Source organism: Nomascus leucogenys, chromosome 18 (genome assembly GCF_006542625.1).
Source record: "Nomascus leucogenys isolate Asia chromosome 18, Asia_NLE_v1, whole genome shotgun sequence".
Taxonomy (NCBI): domain Eukaryota; kingdom Metazoa; phylum Chordata; class Mammalia; order Primates; family Hylobatidae; genus Nomascus; species Nomascus leucogenys.
The window spans coordinates 17488403-17515027 of record NC_044398.1 but is presented as its reverse complement, the minus strand read 5'-3'; the positions used below and the strand labels follow the sequence as shown (position 1 = coordinate 17515027).

The following is a 26625-nucleotide window of genomic DNA, read 5'->3' as shown; positions in this document are numbered from 1 at the left end:
TAACTTACTTAGAAATGACTCAAACATTTCATGATTCTCTACTACTTAACATAACATGTCCTTAAGATTTTAAATTATTGAAAAATATTTTTTAACAGTTATATTTGAATTATTCATGGAAAATAAAGCTATTTATTTAGATTATTATGTATTTTTTTTTTGAAAAAGCAAAACCAGCATCAGCTAGTTTTATCTTAACTAAGGCCTTTGAGATACTGGACACAGGTCCCTCCCCATTGTCCCCGCTCTAGTTGTCCTGGGTTCTGAGTACCCATGTGGCACCCAGGATGACTATGAAGGGTAGGGCCTGTCTGAATCCTGGATTTGCACACCCAATATAGGGCCCAGGGCAGAGGACGGACTTGTGAAGACAATGTTGGGAGGATCTGACCCCTCTCAGCATGACCAAGAGACAGAGCTGGACCAGGGAGGATGGGGCCATATGGGACTTGGCTCAACAAGCCACAGTAGGATGTGTGTAAGGCTTTTGGGAGCCCAGCAGCCAGCACTTACAGTTTTAGTTTATATACAATCAAGAAAATGTCAAGAATATCATAGAAACAACAGTTTTATGACCTTAAAACATCTAACAGAGATAACATAAACCTGTGTGACCAGTAGACCTAGGCAAAAATGTCTAAATTAAATTTTGAAGACATTTTTATTTTACTAGCAATTTTAAAACTAGCTTTATTTACCAAAGATTTATTAAAGTCAAGGGAACTTGAAAAGTTTTGGGCTGGTTATATAATTTATGAGTACTAATTTATTTTTAAGTCAATTTGGTATCATGTAGATAATATGGAAACACATGTATAGACAAATACATACATGTAGACACAACATACAGCACACACGTATACATGTATGTATACAAAAGTCAAATAGATGAGGGAGTTTAATGCAAAAAAGAGTAGAGATTTTAGACCTGAGACGAACCCATTCACGACTTTTGAGGCTCCGTGAGGAAAACAGAGAACCCCAAAACAGGGAATCAGTGGTACCTTTTTGTTGTGGTTCTCAAGAGGCTTCAGGGTCACTCAAAGTCTCATCTAGATCCCTTCATTTGTATCAGAGGTAGAGGAAGGAAGAAGTAAACTTTATTTTTTTAAAACTTTATTTATCTGAACTTCAGTTTTTTTTTCTTTTAAACCAAAGGTAACTACCAAGTGATTCAGAACCAAAAAAGCCTTTTATGATTTAACCAAGGGAGCACAAGACATCTCCAAAGAGGTACAGAGAAGCAGTCTTCACAAAATCCAGAGCCACCCCACAAAGACATCTGGAAGAAAATAGAGACTTAGTGATGAACAGGAACATAACTGTCCATGGAAGGGAAAAAGATCAATGACAAATGGGTACCCCAAAAAGTCAAGGGTCACACAAATATAAATTCAAAACAAGTAATTCAAACTTCTTCTTTTTTTTTTTTTTTTTTTTTTTTTTTGAGACAGGGTTTTGCTCTGTTACCCAGGCTGAAGTGAAGTGATGTAATCATGGCTCATAGCAGCCTTGATCTCTGGGCTCAAGTCATCCTCCTATCTCAGTCTCCTGAGTATTTGAGACTACAGATGCTTGCCACCACACCTGGTTAATTTTGTAAATTAAATTTCTGTAGAGAAGGGATCTGTCTCAGGCTAGTCTCAAACTCCTGGGCTCAAGTGATCCTCCTGCCTCAGCCTCTCAAAGTGCTGGGATTACAGGCATAAGCCACCGTGCCTGACCCTCAAACTAATTTTTATAAATGTTTCCTTTATCCCCTGAGTTAAAGGATTTACATCTCCAAGGGGCTGGTTCCCTGACTAGAAATCAAACCTGAGCTGAGGCAATGAAACAGTGGAATCCTAGCCATTAGACCACAGGCCAGAGTGCCTTTTCGCAGATCCTAGATGGATCCAAAGCAGGCAATTTAAGTGTACAGGATTTTAAGTTTCCTTTGAATATTATTTCTGCTTTAAAAATCTTACTAAGGGCCAGGCGCGGTGGCTCACGCTTGTAATCCCAGCACTTTGGGAGGCCGAGGCGGGCGGATCACGAGGTCAGGAGATCGAGACCACGGTGAAACCCCGTCTCTACTAAAAAATACAAAAAATTAGCCGGGCGTGGTGGCGGGCGCCTGTAGTCCCAGCTACTCGGAGAGGCTGAGGCAGGAGAATGGCGTGAACCCGGGAGGCGGAGCTTGCAGTGAGCCGAGATTGCGCCACTGCACTCCAGCCTGGGCGACAGAGCGCGACTCCGTCTCAAAAAAAAAAAAAAAAAAATCTTACTAAGAGAATTTCTAAGCTATATTCTTTTAATATTTTTAAAAATAGGTATGAATAAGATAGCTGTTTAAGACAAGCACTCTCTAAAAAGTTTTAAGTATAGCCAATTTATTTATTCCTTAAGTGACTTAAGTTAATGAGCCATTTTCATGGAGTCTCAGAGGTAGCTTTCCAGGTTTAGACTATCATGGACAGTATAAGTGGCAGTATAAAAATGGGAAGATGATGTAGTTCTCATGATCCCCTCAAAATTCACTTTCAGAAATAGTCTAATATAGCAAAGGACACTTGTGATAGATGGTTGAGGAGATGTTTGTTCATATGGTGCCTCCAGTATTGAGGAGGGAGGGGCGCCAGTCATAGATCTGTTAATCTGTGACACTGAGTAGCTCCTCCTGGGATTGGACTTTCCAGGACTATCCAGGTAACAAGAGTTAGGACAACAAAAGCCCCTTATGGATGGGATTTCTTATTTAAGAAAAACTTTGCTGAGAGCTTGGCACATTTGGAACAGAGTGTGCTGCTTAATATCTTAGGTACCTCAGGGTTCCTAGTCCTTTTAGGCTGGCCACTGGATGTGGCCCAAAAATCATGCCCACTGGATGGCAGAGACCAAGAGATAGGGCTCCTACTTGGTCAAAAGTCAAGCTCTCAAGGACATAAAACAAGAGGGACTCTTCACAGAAAGACAGAGACAAAGGAAAAAATAAAGACTACTTCTGTGAGGAAAAGGGTTGGACAATATGAATTTTCACAGCAAAAATATACCAGAGTCATTACATCTTAAGACTAGTCATACAAATGCTTTTCTCCCATTAATCTTAAATTTGGAAAGGAAAAAGAGACAAACTGATTTTTCTTGTCTGCTTGACCAGATTCTGCAGAGAGAGAGACTGGGAGTCTGACTGGTAAGAATTTATCATTCTGTTCGCCTATCAGGTCCTGTGTTCCTTTGACTGCAGCTTCCAGAGGAGCAGAGCAGTTTTGGTTATCCCACCAACAATGCCAAACAGGTCAAAGGGATTGCTTCCTCTTTGCCCTCTGAAGTTTTGCTGAAAAATCAACTGACAAGAGGCAGATTAACAGGAGAAAAGACATACAAAATTTATTTCAATGTGCATAACACAAGGGAATAGTAGGAGAATGATTACCTTATAACCCAACGGGTACAGATGCTTATATACCCGTTTTCATAGAGGAGGGGAGATGGGGGAAATGTGTCAACTTGGGGTGTAGTAAATGATTTTTAGGGGAATTCAATGGGCTTGGAGAACATACAGTGGCCTGGGACAAAGTTTGTTGGGCCCGCAGAGCATGGTTTTTGACAAACGTCTGTCCAGGTGTGTTGACAGACTTCAGTCTACCTGCCTGTGATTAGAGTTATTAATAAATTGATGAAAACTCAGGGAAGGGACCAGAAGTAATTGTTTTTTTCTTTGGCGAGTCTGGACATTAGGCAGATAAGGGAGTATCAGAGTAAAGCTTCTTCCAGTGTCTGCTGGTCCCCAAGGGTGTTTAATTTAAAATAATTGGCCGGGCGCAGTGGCTCATGCCTGTAATCCCAGCACTTTGGGAGGCTGAGGCAGGCAGATCACCTGAGGTCAAGAGTTCGAGAACAGCCTGACCAACATGGAGAAACCTGTCTCTACTAAAAATACAAAAAATTAGCCAGCTGTGGTGGTGCATGCTTGTAATCTAATCCCAGCTACTCAAGAGGCTAAGGTAGGAGAATCGCTTGAACCTGGGAGACAGAGGTTGCAGTGAGCCGAGATCGCACCATTGTACTCCAGCCGGGGCAACAAGAGTGAAACTCCGTCTCAAAATAATAACAATAATAAACATACCAGGGTACCATATTTTGGGGTGAAATTCCCTGGTCTCCTTCAGCTGCCAATCCTCAAGGTGGTAGAATGGTGCTAGGCTCCTACAAAAGAGGGGAGAATGCCTCTCTTCCCAATTCTGTGCTGCACTCTCTCATATGGGCCCCAGTGAAGTAATGATTGCACCTAGAGTCACACACGATTCCTATGAAAATGATCCCTTTCAGCTTCTTCTCTACTCTCTCCCCGCTCCTTATCAGAGTCAAGGCCAGTCCTAGTGACTGCATGGGGAGTAGTTAGTCCTAGGTTTTCCAAGCACCATGTTTTTCTTTCCTGCCTGGCTCCTGTGGAGAACCTCTCTGCTACACCCCGCTCTCATCAAAATTCCTTTCTACTCTCCTTGACCACAACCCCCTCTAAAGGCAGCAAGCAATCATATATATCAATTTATGCAAAGAGATGCCTAGATGCCCAAAGAGTTAATTTTCCACTGCTCTACAGACAGATTTGATTGGCTTTCAGGTAGCAGGGAGAGAACATGTCTGCCCCCTTTGGCTTCTTAGCCTCCTAGAATATAATTTCCTTTGTTTCTTTCAGAAAAGAATTTAAATTCTGTTTGTGGTTGCTTTCCGTCATTTCTATAGGTCATTTTGAATAAGCATGATGCCATTTACTTATGCTTTCTTGGTTTTACCTCCAAGCTTCTTTTTTGTACTCTTGCTGATTATTCTATCAATAGAATTTGTATCAGAATTAATCTTGAAGCTTCAAAGGAAATCTCAAAAGGATGTCTGCACACATAGAGTGTTCTTGTAGGGTACGTTGTAAGTAAATATTGGAGTTTTGACTATAACCTCAACGAGTAACCTTAAAAGTTAGTAAATTGAATGTCTTTTAAATACTAATAGGTTTAAGGCTTAATAAGTATAAAGATGTTATTTTTATGGTAGGATGAAGAAATAAACTTAATTCTGCCTCAGTAATGTTTTAAAGTTTAAGGTGATTCAGTATAGCTGAGTTGATTCTAATAAAATGAATTCTTCAATTTCTGCATTACTTTACTGCCAGAAAACTGCTCCCATGGGAAAATGGGTAGGCCACAGTATTTCTGAAGACACAAATAGTGGAGAAAAAGGAAGTCACTCATTAAATCAAAATAAGGATAAGAAAAGCCATAGCTAATTGATTAAAATAGTGCAAGTCCAGTGGGAGCGTGCATGGCAAGGATACAAGGAGGCCCCCACCAGCAGAAACTGATAGCTTTGAGATGATCTGTGGGTAGGTGCCATTTGCTGTATGTGCTTCACCTCTTCTCAGCTTGCTTCCTAGACCTTTTGTCCTATTAGACTGTGATTTTCTTCACTTTAACGTTGCTCCCCTCTTTTTCAGGGTTCTCCAACCAACCCCAATTCACTCTTTTTCTGTTAATACTTTATCTTTCAATCACAGTTCATCTTTTCCTCCATGAATTCAGACTGATTCCATAGATACCCACTTCTAACTTAGCTTTAGGATATAATTCTTCTCTTATAAACTGATTTCATGGTCAGCCAGGTGATATAGACTGATAAGCCCAGATACACCTGCCCTTCTAGTGGAAAATGCTATTAATGGATTGATAGGAGCAATTGTGCTTCAGCTGGCTGAAAGGATAGAAGAGTCCATATATCCCCAGATGTGGCCATTTTCACTGCTCAAGGTCTGACTCTACCCTTCTTAGACTCCCCCAGGCTATTTCAGGACATCTAACTTGTCTTAGGAGATACTGTTGCAGCTTGAAAACTCTGTGACTCTAGACCAGTGGTTGGCAAACTTTTACTGTATGGGTCCAGATAGTGAATAGTTTCAGTTTTGGGGACCATAGGGTCTCTACTGCAACTACTCTGCTGTTGCTGTAATGTGAAAGCAAACTTAGATAATATGTAAACACATGGATATGGCTGTGTTCCCATAAAATTGTGTTATTTACCAAAATAGACAAGAGGCCAGATTTGACCCCTGAGATATAAAATGGTGCCCCTTCTATATCTTGGAAGGCCATGGTTCTAAACTGACCATTTTCTTTCTTTCTTCCTTTTTTTTTTTTTGAGATGAAGTCTAGCTGTGTCACCCAGGCTGGAGTGCAGTAGCTCCATTTTGGCTCACTGCAACTTCTGCCTCCCAGGTTCAAGCGATTCTTCTGCCTCAGCCTCCTGAGTAGCTGGGACTACAGGTGTGCACCACCACGCCCAGCTAATTTTTTGTATTTTTAGTAGAGATGGGGTTTCACCATGTTGACCAGGCTGGTCTCGGACTCCTGACCTCGTGATCTGCCTGCCTCAGCCTTCCAAAGTGCTGGGATTACAGGCGTGAGCCACCGTGCCTGGCATAGACTGAGCATTTTCTCATGGAGCTACTCTGCACTCACTGGTTAAGGAAGGGTAAGAAATGGGCAATATCTCACACACAATTGAGAGCCCCTGGTGAGATAAAGTATGATGGAGCGCTTTGTGGCCAAGCCCTATGGGAGATACAGAAGGCTTACTTGGAGGAAGAGTACTAAGTAGGCAATTCAGAAAATCCCTGTTATTGTTGAGATTCTGTTAGCCCAGTGGTTTTCAACCCTGACTGCACAATAAAATTACCTGGGGAGCTCTTAAAAGTTCTGATGCCTAGGCCTTACACAAAACCAGTTAAATCAGAATCTCTGGAAGTAGGACTAGACAATAATTTTTAAAGCTCCCAGGTGATTACAATGTCAGAACTGTTATGCTGGCCATGATATCAGCCAGTAGTGAGCATGGTTCTGCCTCTTGGCCCAAAGCTTGCCCTAAAGTGGTGCCCCTTCTATGCCTTTTTAACCTCATTATAGCTGAATTTGAATACATAGATATCCACATTTCTGTGTATATATATATATATATATATATATATATATATGTACAGTAGTGAAAGCTCTACAAATTAAATAAATTAAGGCCTAATAAATGTGGTTTTTCAGATGAGTTTTTTCTTTTAGGAAACAGTTTGCCTTCTCAATCTTGATTTGCAAGATACCATATTTCTTTAATTTAAACACATTTTCCCACATTGTCCACCTCACATTTTTTACCATTTCTGAAATTAGGGTGCATTGTATAATGGAAATAAACATTTAATGTAGCTTTCCTTTTTGTACTTGTAGGGTATTACAAGTTTTCCCACAGCACACTTTATCTTTCATAAGTGATCTGACCTTCCTCATAAACTCCTACCTACTGGGAATTGGAATAAATGCCTTCTATTTAAGCCAATAGGATGGTAAACTGATGTGATTCAACAATGTAAACAGTCCCTTTTGGTAAATGCCCAGTCTTTTTAGATAAAATGCTCTAAAACAGGAGATTGGGTTGAGAGTGTTGCTTATATGATCTCATGGTGGGAGATGCGGCCTTTGGACCCATGTGGTGACTTTTGGACACTTAGTGCCTGCAGAGTGGCTGGTCTGGAATGCTCTCTGGATTGTGACCTTTGAGGGAGTGATGAGTGCCATGCATGGTCATCTTGTGGGCACCTCTGTGCATTTCTTGATGTCCTTATATAATTTGTGGGGTGTTCTTTTGTAGCTTGGCTAGGGTCTGTGGTTTCCCCAGGATGCTTTAACTTCACTTTGGCCCTTGGTGGTGCTTCAGATTCGAACTCCCAGCTACATCCTCCATCCAGTATCTGGCATTATCTATTTACCCTCAGAGTCTGCTAGATCACTTGGCTCTTCACTATGGTGAACTCAGGGCAGGCCCACTGCTTTTCAACATAGCCTCATTTTGATTGTTCTTCATGGTATCTAGGAGGTTCTGGGTTTCATCTAAGATTGATTTAAGAAAGCTAAGCTGACCTTCTCTCTACCCATTTACATTGTTATGTATTATTAAGCTTCAAGATTGTGATGGCAAGATTACACTGTAGCTACCCCTGAAGTTTTGTGCAGGGGAGCTCATAAAACAATTTTCTTTCGAAGTCTTGAAGATAAATGGAATAAAAATTCCTCTGCTTTCTGTGTTTCCCAAATAACTGTGTTAGTTGAGAGCCAATACAGCTTTTAATCTGGGTGAAGCCCAGAGAAGGGAAATAAAATGTGTCTAACCTGTTTCTGAGACCTTTCTTCCAATAGTCCACACTTCTTTTTCCTGTCTGACCAGATCTTCTTTATTGTAAAACTATGATCTAGTCTATCAGATCTACCTTTTGCTAAATGAGAGCCAAAAGGATTTAGAAAATGATTTTCTCTTTCTGTGTTTTCTTCTACTGGTTTCATAATTTTTGGTCTTACATTTAAATCTTTAGTCCATTTGAGTTGATTTTTGAATATGGTGAGAGATAGGGGTCTCATTTCGCTCTTCTGTATACGGATATCTAGTTTTCCTAGCACCATTTATTGAAGAAACTGTCCTTTCTCCAATGAGTGTTCTTGGTGCCTTTGTCAAAAATTAGTTGGCTGTAAAGGTATGGATTTGGTATTGGGTTCTCTATTCTATTCCATTGCTTTACATGTCTGTTTTTATGCCAGTGCCATGCTGTTTTGGTTAATATAGCTTTATAGTAAATTTTGAAGTCATGTAGTATGGTGCCTCCAGCTTCACAATTATTTTCTTGCTTGAGAGCTTAAGAAAGTCAGCTTTGAAACTCAAAGATGATCAATGGTATCTTTGTTCTGTCTGCTGTCTTTATTCCTAGACAATAAGTCTCTTGGCTCCACCTTGGTTATGGAAGGTTCAGTATTGACAAAATATCCATATTTACACTTTAAAGAGAAGTGATTAAATTGGTGGTTTCTGTTGTAGTTGATAGTATTTTAGAATTGAGAGACTATGGTACTATCAAAGAAGGGACTTTGGGACATTAAAGATAAAGTGCTGGCCAATGAGATTCAAGATGGGTGACTGGTATTTAATTTTTACCCCAAACAATGAGACAAAATGACTTCATTGACTTAGAGACAGTTCTGACAAATGAGGTGGATACAGCCTAATCAATCTTAAACTGAATATAAGTATTTAATTTGCTGATGAGCTATATTTAAATCATATTTTGGTTGCTGTAAAATCTTCAGCCCTGCAAATCTAATCACTGTCTTTGATGATCTTTTTTGCTTAATGTTTATTATCTCTCATATTCACCATGATAAGCAAGTAGCTATGTATATTTTCTCCTGGATGTTGTCAATAAAATGGAGTTTTGTGTTAGAAGAGAACAAGAAAAAGTAAATCTGACGGTCTAAGGTAGATGTGAAAAGGGAATCTGGCAGCAGAAAGTGGGAGGGAAATGCAGATAAAACTTTCTAAGTTTGTGTTGGCAAAGCAAACACAAATGACAGAATATTGGCATAGTTTATTCATTTTATGGTTGATAAGGTTGTAAATGATTATCAAACAAGTAGGAGTCATAACCATAGTCTACCATCAGTCACTGCTGGAAGTGGAATGCGGGGCTGGACAGACCAAGGGATTATGTGAACATGTCTAAGCTATTACATGTGCAGTCAACTTATTTATTTTGGAGTCTTCTTTGGTATGATTGGATTTTTTACTTTTAGTTTTGTAATATAAATCATTCTACCATAAAGACATATGCACATGCATGTTCATTGCAGCACAATTCACAATAGCAAAGTCATGGAATCCACCTAAATATACATCAGTGGTAGACAGCATAAAGAAAATGTGGCATATATACACCATGGAAAACTATGCTGTCATTAAAAAAAAAGAATGAGATCTTGTCCTTTGCAGGAACATGGAAGGAGCTGGAGGCCATTATCTTTAACAAACTAATGCAGGAACAGAAAACCAAATACCACTTGTGTGCTCATTTATAAGTAGAAGCTAAATGATGAGAACACATAGACACATAGAGGGGAACAACAGACACTGAGGCCAATAAGAGAGTGGAGGGAGAGAATCATGAAAAATAACTATGGAGTGCTAGGCTTCATATCTGGGTGATGAAATAATCTGTACAACAACTTTTCATGACATGAGTTTACCTATTTAACAAACCTGCACATGTACCCTTGAACTTAAAATAAAAGTTAAAAAACAACTATTAAATTTAGTTTCAAAAAACAGGCATTTCCTCTAAATAATAGAAATGTTTGAAATGACAAAATCTACATATCCTAGAATTAATATGTTAACGGTTGGGTTTCCTGAGAAATACTACACCTAATTGTTGGGGTTTCTCAAAGCTCAGTCCTGTGACTTCTTCTCCAGTTATACATTGTTTTTAAGAGATCTTATTCAATCTCTGATTTAAAAAAATTTTTGCCCCAAACATCTTTGCAATTTTGGTAAGATCAGCAAAACTACTGATAAGTGAAAAATTAAATTGAAAAAGTAACCTATACGAAACATATCTCCAACTTTTACCTCTTTCAATTCCAGAATTGTATACTAGTCTCCACTTTAACAACTCTAAAAGGCAAATTTAACATGGCTAATGCCATGGTAATCCATCAACTCTTGATTTCCCTTCCTACTCACGTCTCTTTACTTTCCTCAACTAGTAAATATTACCTCCATTTACTCAGCCGTTCAGGCCATATGCCAGAGTCATCCTTGATGCCATGTTGCTTTCATAACCCATATCCAATCTGTCAGCAAACCTTGTTGACACTTTAGAATATATCAAAATTGTGTCATTTCTTAACTCCGCCACTGCTTCCTCAAAGAAGCCAGTGTGGTCTTCACTTGGGCTACAGCAACGGACTCCTAACTGCTTTCCCTTCTTCTATTCCTCATCCCATCCTTGCCTAGTCTGTTTTGCATAGAGCATTTAGAATGATGCTTTAAAATTTGGGGTCAGATCATGTTACTTTCCTGTTTCAAGCACTTCAGTAACTTCCAGTCATAAGAGTGGAATTGAGAGCATTAGTGGTGATCTACAAGGCCTGCACAATTTGGTGCCCCCATACCAGCCTTCCTACTGCTCCTGGAACACAATGGTCAAGCTCTTGTTTTGGAACTTTTGCACTTGTTTCTTCTGTTTGGGATGTTTTCCTCCAGATATTTAAATGTCTTATTCTTTTATTTCCTTGGGTCCTTCTTACTTAATCAGAGATGCTTTCCCTAATATGCAGTCTAAACTAGCCCTTATCTTTTACTCTTTATTTTCTTACCCTTCTTCACTTTCCTCATAGCATCTGTCAATACCCACTATTGGCCAGGTGCAGTGGCTCATGCCTGTAATCTGAGCATTTTGAGAGGCCGAGGCAGGTGGATCACTTGAGGTCAGGAGTTTGAGACCAGCCCGGCCAACATGGGTAAAACCCCATCTCTACTAAAAACACAAAAATTAGCCGGGTGTGGTGACAGGCACTTGTAATGCCAGCTACTTAGGAGGCTGAGGCATGAGAATCACTTGAATCCAGGAGGCAGAGGTTGCGGTGAGCCAAGATAGCACCACTGCACTCTAGCCTGGGTGATGGAGTGAGGCTCTGTCTCAAAAAAAAAAAAAAAAAAAAGAATACCTGCTGTTGCATTACACAATTACTTATGTATTTGTTTATTCTCTGTCCCCCCCTCCTTAGAATGAGGCTCATTGCCATGTTCTCCTGGCACAGTGTAGGTGCACCATCAATATTTGTTGAATAAATGAATGGTAAAGTCCAAACTTGTTTGTTTTTGGATGGTAAGTGGTTAAGTGAAAACTAGAAGAAACTAATTTGGTATTATTCTCAGCATGTGGTCTTTTCCTAGTTGTATTTAGCTTCATATTTATCCAGGATAAAGTGTACTTCTTGGATTAGGATATTTAGCTACAGCTGCTTATGTGTTTGACATGTAAATCTCTTTGCTTTGTTATGCCATCTGCGTGGCACAGAGGGCTGGTGGAATTGGAGAGGGATCTACATGTGCTTTGTTACTGTCCCTCAATAGCTCGGAGTAATGGCTTATGTTAGCAGTGGTTGTTTATCTAACAAACAAACAAATAAAACCCTAAATTATATTTTTAAAAAGGTTATGGTTGTTTTACACTTTTTGTATCACTTGTGGTAAAGATTGTTATGGGTTGAATTGTGTCATTCCCAACCCCCAAATTCACATAATAAAGCCCTAACCCCAGTTTCTCAGAATGTGACTGTATTTGGAGACAGGGCCTTTGGATATAGAGGTAATTAAATTAAAATGGGGTCATTTGGGTGGGCCCTAATCCAATATGACTGGTGTCCTTATCAGAAGAGGAGATTAGGATGTACAGGGAGAGACACCATTGTTGTGTGCATACATGTGAGGACACAGAGAGAGGACAGCCACCTGATAGCCAAGGAGCGAGGCCTCAGGAGAAACCAAACCTGTTGACACCTTGGTCTTGGACTTCTGATCTTTCTGACCTCCAGAACTGTAAGAAAATAAATTTCTGTTGTTTACCCCAGGGGTCCCCAATCCCCAGGCCTCCAGTGCCAGTACCAGTTGAGTACCCCAACTAGTGCATGTCCATGGCCTGTTAGGAACTGGGCCGCACAGCAGGAGATGAGCAGTGGGTGGGTGAGCAAAAGAAACTTCGTCTGTATTTACAGCCAACCCCCATTGCTTGCATTACTGCCTGAGCTCTGCCTCCTGTCAGATCAGCAGCGGCATCAGATTCTCATGGGAAAGTGAACCTTATTGTGATGTAGGTTGCCTACTCCTTATAAGAATCTAACGCCTGATGATCTGCCACTGTCTCCCATCACCCCCAGATGGGACCGTCTAGTTGCGGGAAAACAAGCTCAAGGCTCCCACTGATTGTACATTATTGTGAGTTGTATAGTTATTTCATATATATTACAATGTAATAATAATATAAAGTACACAATAAATGTAATCCACTTGAATCATCCTGAAACTGAGAGGTGAAGCCAGCTGGACTTATTGGGTCAAGTGGGGACTTGGAGAACTTTTTTGTCTTATGAAGGGATTGTAAAATGCACCAATCAGCGCTCTGTGGCTAGCTAGAGGTTTGTAAAATGCACCAATCAGTGCTCCGTAAAAACGCACCAATCAGCGCTCTGTAGCTAGCTAGAGGTTTGTAAATGCACCAATCAGCGCTCTGTAAAATGGACCAATCAACGCTCTGTAAAATGGACCCATCAGCACTCTGTAAAATGGACCAATCAGTAGGACATGGGCGGGGACAAATAAGGGAATAAAAGCTGGCCACCCCAGCCAGCAGCAGCAACCTGATAGGGTCCTCTTCCTGGCTGTGGAAGCCTTGTTCTTTCACTCTTCGAAATAAATCTTGCTACTGCTCGCTCTTTAACAGCTGCAACACTCACTGTGAAGGTCTGTGGCTCCATTCTTGAAGTCAGCGAGACCACGAACCCACCAGAAGGAACCAACTCCGGACACAAAAACATCTACCCCCACACCACCCCCGGGGTCTGTGGAAAAGTTGTCTTCCATAAAATGGGTTTCTGGTACCAAAAAGGTTGGGGACCCCTGGCTTAAGCCACCCAGTCTGCTATTTTGTTATGGCAGCCCTAGAAAACTAACAAAAGGATTGAAAAAAATGAAAAAATCAGTAATAAAAAGGATGTGCCAGCTCTTTTTATTTGTAGTTTGAAAATGAATTATGTAACCTATCTTTTTGGGGGGGGCAAAAAAATACTAAATATAATATACTTGATTCTAGATCACATTGAACTGATCAGACCCCAACTAAACTAGACAGGAGATATGGCAGAAAATCCCACATTAAGGACTTCCTTTTAATGAAAGCTGCCATGTGCTATCACTAAACTTTAATTTTGCTGTAGCAACCCATTCTTTCGGTAATCTCGTATGAATCACTGAACGTTGTGACTCTTGATTTAAAGGCTTCTAAAATGTATGGTTTCATTCTTTTTTCGTCAAGTCAACCACTGTTTGTTTATTTTTCACAGTACGCTGGCTCTGGGTTTTCAGGATGAGTCAAGCATGGCCCCTGTCCTTTTGAGTTCATGGTAGAGCAGAGGAGGCAATATGTTAACAGCTAATTACAGGACAGTATAACGAGTGATGCAAGAGCTACGAACAAGGAGCTGTGAGGTGAGGGAGTCACCCCAGGTTGAGGTTGCTGAACATTTCCTGTTCTGAGCCTAACAAGTAGTTTGTGGTCAAATTCCACAAATAGAAGATGAGAATGAAAATTTAGTCTGGCGTGAGATCAAAATTGCCTCAAAAGCTGCGCCAAAGAGTTTGGACTTTGCTTGTAGGCAGCCAGTAGCCTACAGGTAGTGCAAGTACGACAGATTTGCGTTTTTAAGAGACGGCTCTAGTGGGAATGTAGGGCTGGTGCAGAGGCAGTGAGACCTCTCAGGAGAGGCTTCATGAAAGACTCAACAAGGGCAGAATCATTGCACACACTTTTCATAATGATAGATTGGTAAATGGGGCAGAGAATGATGCCCCGTTTCTGTGTCATGGATGACAAGGACTTGGAGAGGAAGATGAGAGAGAGAGTAGTAGCCCAGATGACCTCTGGGTTTCTGCTTCAGGTTAGAGGTGTTAGCCACTGAGGTAAAAAATACAGATGGTGGAGAGGCAAGTTGATGGGCAAAGGCTTCTCTACTTTGGGCATGCTGTGTTTTCATTTTCTGTCACCTATTACATTAAATATTGACTCTTTCCTTGACTTTTATAACTTTTTATTTAAGATGCAACCTATTTCTTGGCCTTTCACCCTATTGCCTGTGTTTACCCCACAGTTTGCTAAGTTTGACTATCCGCTACTTTCAGACAAAATAAATTTTTCTCTCTGCCCCTTTGCACACAATTTTCTTTCCCTGGCTTACAAACCTCCCTTCTACCTCTTCTGGTAGAAAATTATCTGTTCTTAAAGGATCTTCTTGGAAGTCCTACTTAATCCTTGTGAGTGTTTGCAATTTTGGCAGCACTTTCTTTGTACTTATATAAGTGTAAACAGTTATCATTCTGCCTTTTATGTTGCAGCTAGTTGTGTATTTCTCTTATCGCCATATTGGAGCTTATTCATATTTATTTCCTGAATGCCTAGGGTATTATTTTGAACAAAATGTAAGGTTTATTGGCTTGAAAGGAACTAAAAGAAGTTTGAAGTTGGTTTGGAGGGGGTGTTGAATGTTATCTAGAGGCATTTTTTTGGGTTCTCAACCCTTTAATCTTCCTCTGTACTTTTGTTAATTCAGTAAGGGTTGTTTTTGGTAGAAGTAAAAGAATAGTTGAAATTATCAACGACTTGAAGAAGGGACACCCCCTCTCCTCCCCGAGACTGGTTTGTACCTTTTACTTTGAAAGATCACGGTTTTTACTTATCTATAGGCAGTTTTATTTTTCTACCCTTCTAATTTCTTTCAGAACCCTGTTGAAGTTTTACCTAATTAACATAGCTTAAATGTCTTATACTTTATTTCATACATTAAAATTAACTCAAGGGAGCAAAAGTAGCCCTGAAGGCTCCTGTGAGCTATTGGAGGAAGGTTGAAATTCAAAGTGTTTTAGCTAATAAGCAAGAAAAGAGATGGCTGTTAATATGGCCTTTTTATACTACAATGAGAGTAGAATTTTAAAAAATCAGAACTATATTGGGAAGGAACAAGTTATAGAATATAATTGTGTTACCCAATTTGGCATTAAAAAAGACATTTCACAAAGCTAGCACCTGAGATGCTAAAGTAATTGTTGCGCTGATACAACAATGAAAGTAAGTCACAACATATTCTACAGTGTTCGTATTGTGTGCTAGTGTGGCTCTATATAATGACAGTTGATGGCTTGGTTCATTAAGCTTATCAATTTAATTTTCAGCATCTTTAGAGCATTTAGAGAACACACCTAAATTAGGAAAATCTATAAAAACCTTTTTTATACTCTTAATTGTAATATATACACGTTTTTACACACCATTTAAAATATGTCCAGTTTTGTGGAATGTTAAACTTGCAGAATTAATAGAGTGGGAATTTCTTTATAAGTTACTTGAAACTTTTAATTTAGCACCATTCCCATGGAAGTTCCTTCCTGTATCTACGATGAAGGTGTGTCTTTATAGCCTAGCACAGATTTACAGACTAAAGAAAGTAAGCAAACCCAAGCTCTCTAATGCTGCAAGCTTGGAGATTTTCTATATGAGAGGGACCCCTAAAGTCTGAGAAAGAGGGGAATAGGAGGGTTTTGTATCTGTGACAAAAGGTAAAGTTAGCAGGACATGGGCTTAGACCTTACATTAGAATCATCTTCGTTGCAAGTTGTTCCAAATAAATTTCCTTACAGAAATATAACTGATTTAGTACTGAAAAAGAAAATGAGGACACAGGATTTATTTTACAGGATAACTTGAAAGCTAATTTTACTGGTTGTTGGTATTCCTTCAAGAGGTGGGAGACCTTTTCAAATAGCACTCTCCTATCCTCCCCCTTGGTGAGAATCATCTGCTATGGTGAGTCACAGTCACTGATAGGAGTAAGTTACATCTCTTAGGTGAGTTAGGGTTTAAAAAAATAGTTTCAGCTTTCTTTTTTTCCACAGGATTGCCAAGCCATATTTACTTTCTGAAATAAAAGGAATCATTGAAAACAACACTTGACTTTAGTTTAATCAATATCAAATAACTGTAGTGGGGTATTTTAAAAGAAGACGTAGGTACAAACAACTTATAAAAGTGAATAACTTGCAAGTTGCAAATTGCCTTTTTTGATGGAAGCACGATGTTCTTACACAATGTTCTTTTCACATTTCTTACTTCTTTGGCATTTATTATAAGGAACAAAGCATTTCTGGAATGCTCATTTTAATTTCAAAGCCCAGGCTATTCTATGGAAAACATTTGGCGCATGGAGGATCTGAACAATAGAGGAGGAATGTGCAGTGGGAAGCATCATGAATTGCGGCACTTAAAATACATTCCGAGAGAACATTTCAGACAATTATTCTTTGTTTTAAACAAAGATTTTAAACTAGTTGTTATAATTTGTCTTAATCTGGACAAATACCTTTTAACTCTCAATATATAAATTAGACTGACAAGAGTGAGATATTTGCCTTTTGGAATTTGTGAAAACCCATGTAATAAATCAGGCTTATTATTATTCTTATATAATCCATGATGAAGATACATGATCTTATTTAGCTGCTTGTAAAGCATATAGAATGAGCTTTGCTAACTGCCACATTGAGCATGGGGGGCCCCAAGAGCAAGATAAACTTAGATCCAGAGAGAATACCTTTGATTAAGATTCCCATAACCAATTTCCTGCACCTACGTGGGGAGCAAACTAGAAAATATACATGAAATGCCAACAAATATTTGTGTCATATTATGCATTTTACAAAATACTTCACCTTATTTGACCTTCCCCAGTCTTGTAGGATAACAATGATTGTTTTTATTTTCTAAGAGAGGAAACAAAGGCCTGCCACAAGACATTCCACTCTGGGTGATGAACATGGAAATAAAGCAAATTAGAATGAAACAGAGGATCTATTGGATAAGGGGAGGAGGGTAGGAGGGCAGATGAAAATGATTTTCATCCACATATTTCCCCATAACTTAAGTTTTTTTTTTAGTTCGTGGATAAAAACTGGGTCCAGATATCCAAGTAAACAAACATCGAATGCTCCATAAACAAACAACAACCAAAATCTCTAGGGGCTACTGAGCAGGAAGCATTATGTAGTTTGCTGTCAAAGATGTGACGTATGATTATCATGAGCCTCCACTGTTTCATGACATGCAGCAGCTTAGCTTTCAATAGGAGTTTCAGGTCTTCTATTTTAAATATTAGATACAAGTTGTTTTTTTCCTTTCTCTCATTCCTCTACGATGGTGATTTTAAAGCTTTGTTTATAAAAATTTAATCCAAAACTTGTAATTGTGATCCAAGATTTAATTAAGAAATGGGTGTTTTTTTTTTTTTTTTTTGAGATAGAGTTTTGCCCTTGTTGCCCAGGCTGGAGTGCAATGGCGTGATCTTGGCTCACCACAACCTCCGCCTCCCAGGTTCAAGCGATTCTCCTGCCTCAGCCTCCTGAATAGCTGGGATTACAGGCATGCACCACCACACCCAGCTAATTTTGTATTTTTAGTAGAGACGGGGTTTCTCCATGTTGGTCAGGTTGGTCTTGAACTCCCGACCTCAGGTGATCCACCCGCCTCGGCCTCCCAAAGTGCTGGGATTATGGGTATGAGCCACCACCCCTGGCCAGAAATGGGTGCTTTTTAATAATGTAATTCAGTATGATGTTTTTATTTCCAAATACAGAAGCTTAATTTTTGTCTTCAAATAATGTTGTTATTATGAGTTTGTTCTTGCATTTGTTAAGATTCATTTCTTTCTTTTTTTCCCCAAGCTTTATTAAATTAAAATTGGCAAATAAAATTTATATATATTTATGGTGTACCCTGTGATGTTTTGATATATGTATACATTGTAAAATGATTAAATCAAACTAATTAACACATTTCTCACTTCATATACTTGTGGTGAGGAGTTCAAGTTTTACTACTGAAAGAATGCTCTAGAAGGCTGTGTATGTGTGTGTTGTTTTAATTACAGAAACTTCATATAAAAAATACAGAACTTTGATAAAACAGTAAAAAATGAGAGTAGAAAATTATATATCTCCAAAATATCAAATAATTATAAAATAAAATTTATACCACTTTTTAGCCAGCAATCTACATTAAAAGGGAACCAAAAATAATTATAATTAAGTCAGTATTAGTCTATTTAGGCTGAGAATAGAGATAACTAATATTAGGAGAGGGAGAAACATTCCGAATCATATAAAACAGTGGTCGCCTCAGGGAACAAAGTCCAAATCCTTATTATGACCTACTTTCTTGCCCTTTGTAACCTCTAAGATCTGTCTTCTACCCTTTTCCCTAACTCATTTGGCCTCTCACACAGGTCTCGCTCAAAGTCGCCTATCAAGAGGCCTTTCCTGACCACCCTGATCCCCACTCTCTCTCACTCTATTACCTCCCCCAACTTTATTTTTCCTCAAAACATTTACTGAACCTTACATTTTTTATTTGTTTATATGTTTATTGTATGCTGCCAATATTAAGAATGTAAACTCCATGAAAGCATGAAATGCATTTCTTTTCCATCATCCACAACAATGTAAAAAATAGGTGTTCAGTAAATATTTAACATAGAAATGATTTGATGACCAGGGTAGTTGAAGAGAGGACATTTTAATGTCTATATTTTGAAATTCAATCGCTAAGACTCTCACTTCCTTCCTGTTTTTAGTTGGGAACTCCACAGTGGCTGCTGTTGCTGTTTTTGGTGCCATGACTTGACTTTTGTAGATGTATCGACAGCACTGGAAATGAGTCATGTTACTATGAAATACAGTTGACCTTTAAACAACACTGGCTTGAACTATGCAGGTTCACTTTTAATCGGATTTTTTTTCAATAAAAGTTACACCAAGTGTGCCTGCCTCTGCTGCCTTCCCTTCCACCTCCTCCATCTCTTCTGCCTCTTACACCCCCGAGGCAGCAAGACCAACTCTCCTCTTCTTCCTCTTCCTCAGGAATATGAATATGATGAGGATGAAGACCTTTATGATGATCCACTTCTACTTGTTGATTTATTTAATTATGTTTTCTCTTCCTTATGATTTTCTTAATAACACTATTGTCTCTCTAGCTCATCTTATTGTAGGAAAATAGCTATATAGTACACATAGATACAAAATCTGTGTTAATTGACTATTTATGTTATCAGGCTTCTGGTCAACAGTAGGCTATTCGTAGTTATGTTTTTGAGGAGTTGAAAGTTATACTCAGATTTTCAACTGCACGGTGGGTTGGCGCCCCTAACCCTTGAGTTGCTCAAGGGTCAACTGTACTGTCTTTTGTTCTGGTCTGTAATATCCCAGGACTGTGTTCTCCTTACAATTTGTCAATTTAGTACTTTGTATTTTTCCAATTTTAGGTTACCACACTTGTAAACTGTCCCCAGAACCCTTCCAGCAGGAAAAAAGGACGTTCAAAAAGAGCCAGTGTCCTTCTAGCTTCTGTGGAGGAAGCAACTTGGAATTTATTAGACAAGGGAGAGAAGATTGCCCAGGAAGCTACAGTTTTAAAGGATGAGCTTACGGCTTCACTTGAGGAAGTTCGCAAAGAAAGTGAGTACTCCAGTCCTGGTCAGGAGCAAACTGCATATCTTTAGGGTGTTAGTCACCAAATTAGATTTGTGAGTGTTTTGTTTTTGTTGGCTCCAGTTTTTTAGGCTTTTGCAGAGCTGTGAGGAGCTAGCTGTGGGAGGCAGAGTGGCTCATTAGACAGCTCCAAGGCTCAGTCCCACTCCAGACTCTTCTTTTTAGTTGCTTGCTCCCCCTGGGCAATTCGTCTTCCTCCCCCACCTTGCCATAGCTTTTCCATAATAAACAAAGAGAAGAGTACCCTTTTTTGGTCTTAGAATATAGTGAGAAATGACTAATGAAGCTGAAGATTTATTTGTCTATACATAAATAAATTATGAAGTTCCTTATAAACAGCTGGGAAATAGAAGTTTCAGAACTGACCATCTCAGAAGTACATTTTTAACTTTGCAAATTTCTGGAGGTTTAGATTTCCTAAACTTTTAAAAAAATGCTTTGCATAAACTATGCATGAGCCAAGTTGCTACTTTGTTAATATTACATAATAAAAGCATATATTTCATCTTTTTGAGATCTTTACTTATGATAATACAGCAATTTTCTAATGAATATAAGTCTCAATTGTAGGATAGTTTTAAAATAATTGCTGAATATTCTTTGGTTAGTGGAATGATTTCGTATATATCAGCTTTCTGCAAGTATCTATTTTGGGAGGAAAAGGAAAGTTAAATTTTCTTGTTCAGCTTTGTAAGAGACTTGGGATTTTTAAATATTTTTCTCCCTCAACCCGCCAACATAACTTTAAGAAAATCAGGAAGCCTTTGCTAATTAAATAATTAAAAAGAATATACTAGTAACAATAAACTTTATGTCACATGTATGATACAGGGGATTAAAAAAAAATTTTTGGCCGAGCGCGGTGGCCCACGCCTGTAATCCCAGCACTTTGGGAGGCCAAGGCAGGTGGATCATCTGAGGTCAGGAGTTCGAGACCAGCCTGGCCAACATGGTGAAACCCCATATCTACTAAAAACACAAAAATTAGCTGGGCGTGGTGGCAGGCGCCTGTAAACTTGGGAGGCTGAAGCAGGAGAATCGCTTGAACCTGGGAGGCAGAGGTTGCAGTGAGCCTAGATCGCGCCACTGTACTCCAGCCTGGGAGACAAGAGCGAGACTTCGTCTCAAAAAAAAAAAAATTTTATATTTATGTGAATTTATTTTTAAAATAAATTTTATTGTGTATATTTAAGGTATACAACATGATGTTATGAAATACATATAAATAGTAAAATGTTTACTATAATAAAGTAAATTAACATATTCATAATCTCAACAGTTACCCATTTTTTGTGTGTGTGTAGCAAGAGCATCTAAATCTACTCATTTAGTAAAAATACCGAATACAGCATTATTAACTATAGTCTTCATGTTGTGTACTAGATTCCTAGAGCTCATTCTTCATAACCGCAACTTCGTATCCTTTGATCTGCACTGGCCCATTTCCTCACTCCTGCCCCCAGCCCTTGGTAGATACTGTTTTATTCTCTGTCTCTGTCTGTATGACTTTCTTTCTTTTTTTTTTTTTTTGAGACGGAGTCTCGCTCTGTCGCCCAGGCTGGAGTGCAGTGGTGCAATCTCGGCTCACTGCAAGCTCCGCCTCCCGGGTTCACGCCATTCTCCTGCCTCAGCCTCTCCGAGTAGCTGGGACTACAGGCGCCCACCACCACGCCCGGCTAATTTTTTGTATTTTTAGTTGAGACGGGGTTTCACTGTGGTCTCGATCTCCTGACCTCGTGATCCGCCCGCCTCGGCCTCCCAAAGTGCTGGGATTACAAGCGTGAGCCACTGCGCCTGGCCCTGTATGACTTTCTTAAACAAAGATTCTACATGTAAGTGAGATCCTGCAGTAGTTTTCTTTCTATGTCTAGCTTATTTCACTTAGCATGATGTTCTCCAGTTTCATCCATGTTGTGACAAATGGCAGGATCTCCTTTTTTCCTTTGTATATATAGACGAATTTTTTTATCGATTCATCTGTTGATGGACGCTTAGGTTGTTTTCATATCTTGACTATTGTGAATAATGATACAGTGAATATGGGAGTGCAGACATCTTTATGAAGTGGTGATTTCCTTTACTTCAGTGTTATACCCAGAAGAGTGATTGCTAGCTCTTAATGGTAGTTCTATTTCTAATTTCTTTAGGAACCTCCATACTGTTTTCCAAAATGGCTACACTTTGTTATATATGTTATATGCAATTTATATTTTATAGGTATTCTTCAGACAATAAATAGAAAACATAATGTGCAAGATAATTTGAAATATATTTGTTGTTTTTCCCTGCTCCCTACCGAGACCCTCTCTTTGTCCTTGTTCTTGATCATCATCTTAGTCACCAAGCCAGTTTAGACTCTTCCTTTCATTCCACCCTCTCTTCCAATTAATGTCTAAGTTCAATGAACTTTTAAAAACTTTTCTAAAACTTTTATTTTAGGTTCAGGGTGCATATGCAGGTTTGTCATATTGGTGTCATGGAGGTTTGGTGTACATATTCTTTCATCAGTCAGGTTCAATGAATTTTTTCTCCTTGTTGTCTCTCAGATCTGTTCCTTCTACTCTATTCCTAACGTTGCTTCATGAATTCAGGATTATTGCATTAGCCTTCCTCCATAGTAAAATCAAATAGATCTTTTAAAAATGAAAATATGCTCATTTTACTTCTCTGCTTAAAATCATTTTTAGTAGCTGTTGGAGGATCAGGACTATCTTTTTCAATAAAGTTCAAACTTTTAAACTTACCTCCCAAAGCATTTCATGATTTGGCTTCTACCATTATTTTGTACCTCTTTCCTGTGACTGCTCCTCCCTCTTATGTTCCTCCAAACAGGAACTCGCAGTTTCTTGAATGTTCCATGTTGCTTTATGCCTCTGTGCATGTGTTATCAGCTACAGTCATACCTTATTTAACAATGGGGACATGTTCTGAGAAGTGCATCCATATGCCATTTTGTCATTGTGTGAACATCATAGAGTGTACTGACACAAACTTAGATGGCATAGTCTACAACACACCTAGGCATCCTAGGCTATAAGCTTGTGCAGCATGTTACTATACTGAATGCTGCAGGCAATTATTAATAGAACATAGCGGTAAGTATTTGTATATCTAAACATAGAAAAGGCACAGTGAAAATATGGTATAAAAAATTAAAAAATGATACACCTATGTAGGGCACATACCATGAATGGAACTTGCAGGACTGGAAGTTGCTTTGAGTGAGTCAGGGAGTAGTGAATGCCTAGGACATTACTGTATATCACTGTAGACTTTATAAATACTGTACACTTAGGCTACCCTACATTTATTTAAAAATATTTTTCCTTCTTAAATAAATTAGCCGTAGCTTACTGCAACTTTTTAACTTTATAAACTTAAAAAAATTTTAACCTTTTGACTCTTTTGTAATAATACTTAGATTAAAACACATTGTACAGCTGCACAATATCTTCTATAAGTCCTTATTCTATAAGTTTTCTTCTACTTTAAATTAAAAATTTTTTTTTTTACTGTTTAAAGTTTTTTACTAAAATCTAAGACACAAATACACACATTAGCCTAGGCCTACACAGAATCAGGCCTATCAATATCACTGCCTTCCACATTCATATCTTGTCCCACTGAAAGGTCTTCAGGGGCAATAACACGCATGGGAATTTTCATTTCCTGTGATAACAATGCCTTCTTCTGGAAGCGTTACCAAAACCCACAGGTGTTGCACTACGATGTTACTATGGCTATGAGGTCACCAGGCAATAGGAGTTTTCCGACTCTACTATATTCCTATGGGACCACCATCATGTGCACATCTGTTGTTGACCAAAATGTTGTTATGCAAAACATGACCATATTCCCGTCACTTGGATTGCCTTTCTAATTCAGCCAGTTCTTGCTCATGTAGCAAAGCTGAGCCCAGGTCATCTTTTCCAGGAAGTGTTTACTGACCCCGGATGCTGATTTAGATGACTGTCTTCCGTGTCATCACAGACTCTGAGCACCTCTTGTTCATGACACTAACCACTGCATACAGTAAACATTGATGTACTTGTTTAGTAAATCGTGACTGTTAGTTAATTTATTGAGTGTGGCAGGTACCAGGTGTTATTTGATTACCAATGCCTGACACATCACAGACACCTGTTAAATGTTTGTTAAATAAATTAAAAAGTTGAAGCATCCTTTTGTCACTTTATATTATAAAATTTTATAATAGTCTTATCTTTGCTTTTATGGAAAATTAACTCTCATAATTATAGTTTCTCTGTTGACTCTTTGGTAAGGGATATGAGCCCTATCCTGACATTGTTTCTGAAGGAAAATGTGATCTATTTGACAACATAGTTTCCATAAACTGTCTGGCAATAAGTATGTAAGACATCAGTCATTCTCAGAAGGGAACAATAATTGCCATGAGATGGTATTTGCCTTTGTTTTTAAGTAAGTTAATCTTTTTAGCTCAAAAAAAAGATGTTATTTTAAAGAGAAGTTCTCAAAGAGAAGTCTTGATTCTAGGATTATGCTGTACGGGGTATATCCTTCACTGTGTTCTCTTATAATGTGTGAAATACCTCTACATGTCATATGCTGTATACACAACAGATTCATTTGGTTAAAGATCACCAAGTGCTTTACTGTGTGATTTATTTGACAAACTGCCAAAATGAGCTACTGACAGCGACTTCAGTGTGGGAGGAAAGCAATGCAATGGCACACCGTTCTGGAATTTGGGGAACAGCCAATGATTATCCTATGGATAGTAGGGATAGTGACAGTGAGAGCATTGTTCCCAAAAGCTTGGAAGGAATTTTAAGCTCAGTGGTGGGGTTGAAGTATAAGGAGAATGGATTCTGATCCAATAAACTCTACAAAATACTGGAAACATATTTTAAGTAGTTTCCTTCTTTGAGTTTTTTTTTTTTTTAAAGGTATTTGTCCAGTGGCATAAGGTGAAGGACTAATGAAGAGCAACTAATAAGGTTAAAGTATTTGGAAAAGTGAAAATATATTGAGAGTACAGATAGCTTTATTATATATTTACTGACTTATTTTTAAGAATTTTGAGACCAATTTAGAAAACTTTTCCTTCCAATAAAGACATACTATAATTTATGTAGCCTTACTACAAGATTCTGTTTTATTGCTTTCAGTGGCTTTATTTACAGACTTGAAGTGATAAATAATGTGGGCATTTTGATTACCTAAAGAACTTGCCCATGAAAGGCGAAACATGGGTAGTATAAGGGAGAGACGGTGAAAGGAAACGTAGTATGTGGGTAGAAGTGTAGAGATTCAGCAGAGGTGGTTCACATTGTAAGTAATTACTTATAGTTACTCATGATCTTATAGCTTACTCCTACACTTATACCAATACAATGGCAAAGTATTAAATTTGACATTTTCTTTAAATAGTTTTAGAATATTCATATAGCAGTTACCCAGGAATTTGTTAAGAGTTGTTTATAATGTCTAGATTACATGTTTTGCCTATAGCATATATACTACCTTTATATGGTTTCTATTACCCAAAAAACGCTAGACATTGCTTCTAAGCCAGGGGTCCCCAACCCTGGGTCGTGGACCGGTACTGGTCCATGGCCTATTGGGAACCAGGCCGTACAGCAGGAGGTGAGTGGCAGGCAAGTGAGCATTACTGCCTAAGCTCCACCTCCTGACAGATCAGCTGCGGCATTAGATTCTCATAAGGAGTGTGAGCCCTATTGTGAACAGTGCATGTGAGGGATCTAGTTTGTGTGCTCTTTATGAGACTCTAATGCCTGATGATTTGAAGTGGAATGGTTTCATCCTGAAACCATCCCCATTCCCCCCACCCACCATCTGTGGAAAAATTATATTCCATGAAACCAGTTTCTGGTGCCAAAAAGGTTGGGGACCACTGTTCTAAGCCACACAAGTGGTTATTTTTAATGTTTTAAATGGTTTACTGAAGAATAACATATATACAGAAAAGTGCACATATTATCTCTAACAACAATACATATCCACATAGTGAACATGCTCATGTAACCTCCATCCACAGCAAGAAATAGAATATTATTAGAACCCTAAGAGAAGAACCCTATTATAGAACCCTATTATAAGAACCCCTTGTCCCCCCTACCAGCTACTACTCTGTCACTATCCTGACTTCTAACACCATAGGTTAGTTTTGCCTCTTTTTGAACTTTAAATACTGAGACTATACAGTATGTTGTATTTTGTGTCTGATTTCTTTTGCTTAATGTTGTATGTCTGTGAGAGCTCACCATATAAGTAGTTCATTCATTCATTGATAATAGACCATAATTTATCTATCTGTTCTATTGCTGATGAACATTTGAATTATTTCTGGTTTTTGTCTTTAATAAGCATTGCTATTATATACACATTTGTGCATTACTTTCACTGCGTTATTGT

At 38.6% G+C, this 26625-nt stretch overlaps 1 protein-coding gene across 2 annotated transcripts in view; it reads left to right on the top strand.

Moving 5' to 3' along the window:
• Positions 1–26625, top strand: part of CTNNA3 (catenin alpha 3) — a 1790392-nt gene that overhangs the window by 39406 nt on the left and 1724361 nt on the right. For both annotated transcript variants that reach the window (XM_003258218.3, XM_012497056.2), the window contains one exon: positions 19983–20175. In XM_003258218.3, the coding sequence (XP_003258266.2) occupies positions 19983–20175 (193 nt within the window). The remainder of the gene's footprint in view (positions 1–19982; positions 20176–26625) is intronic.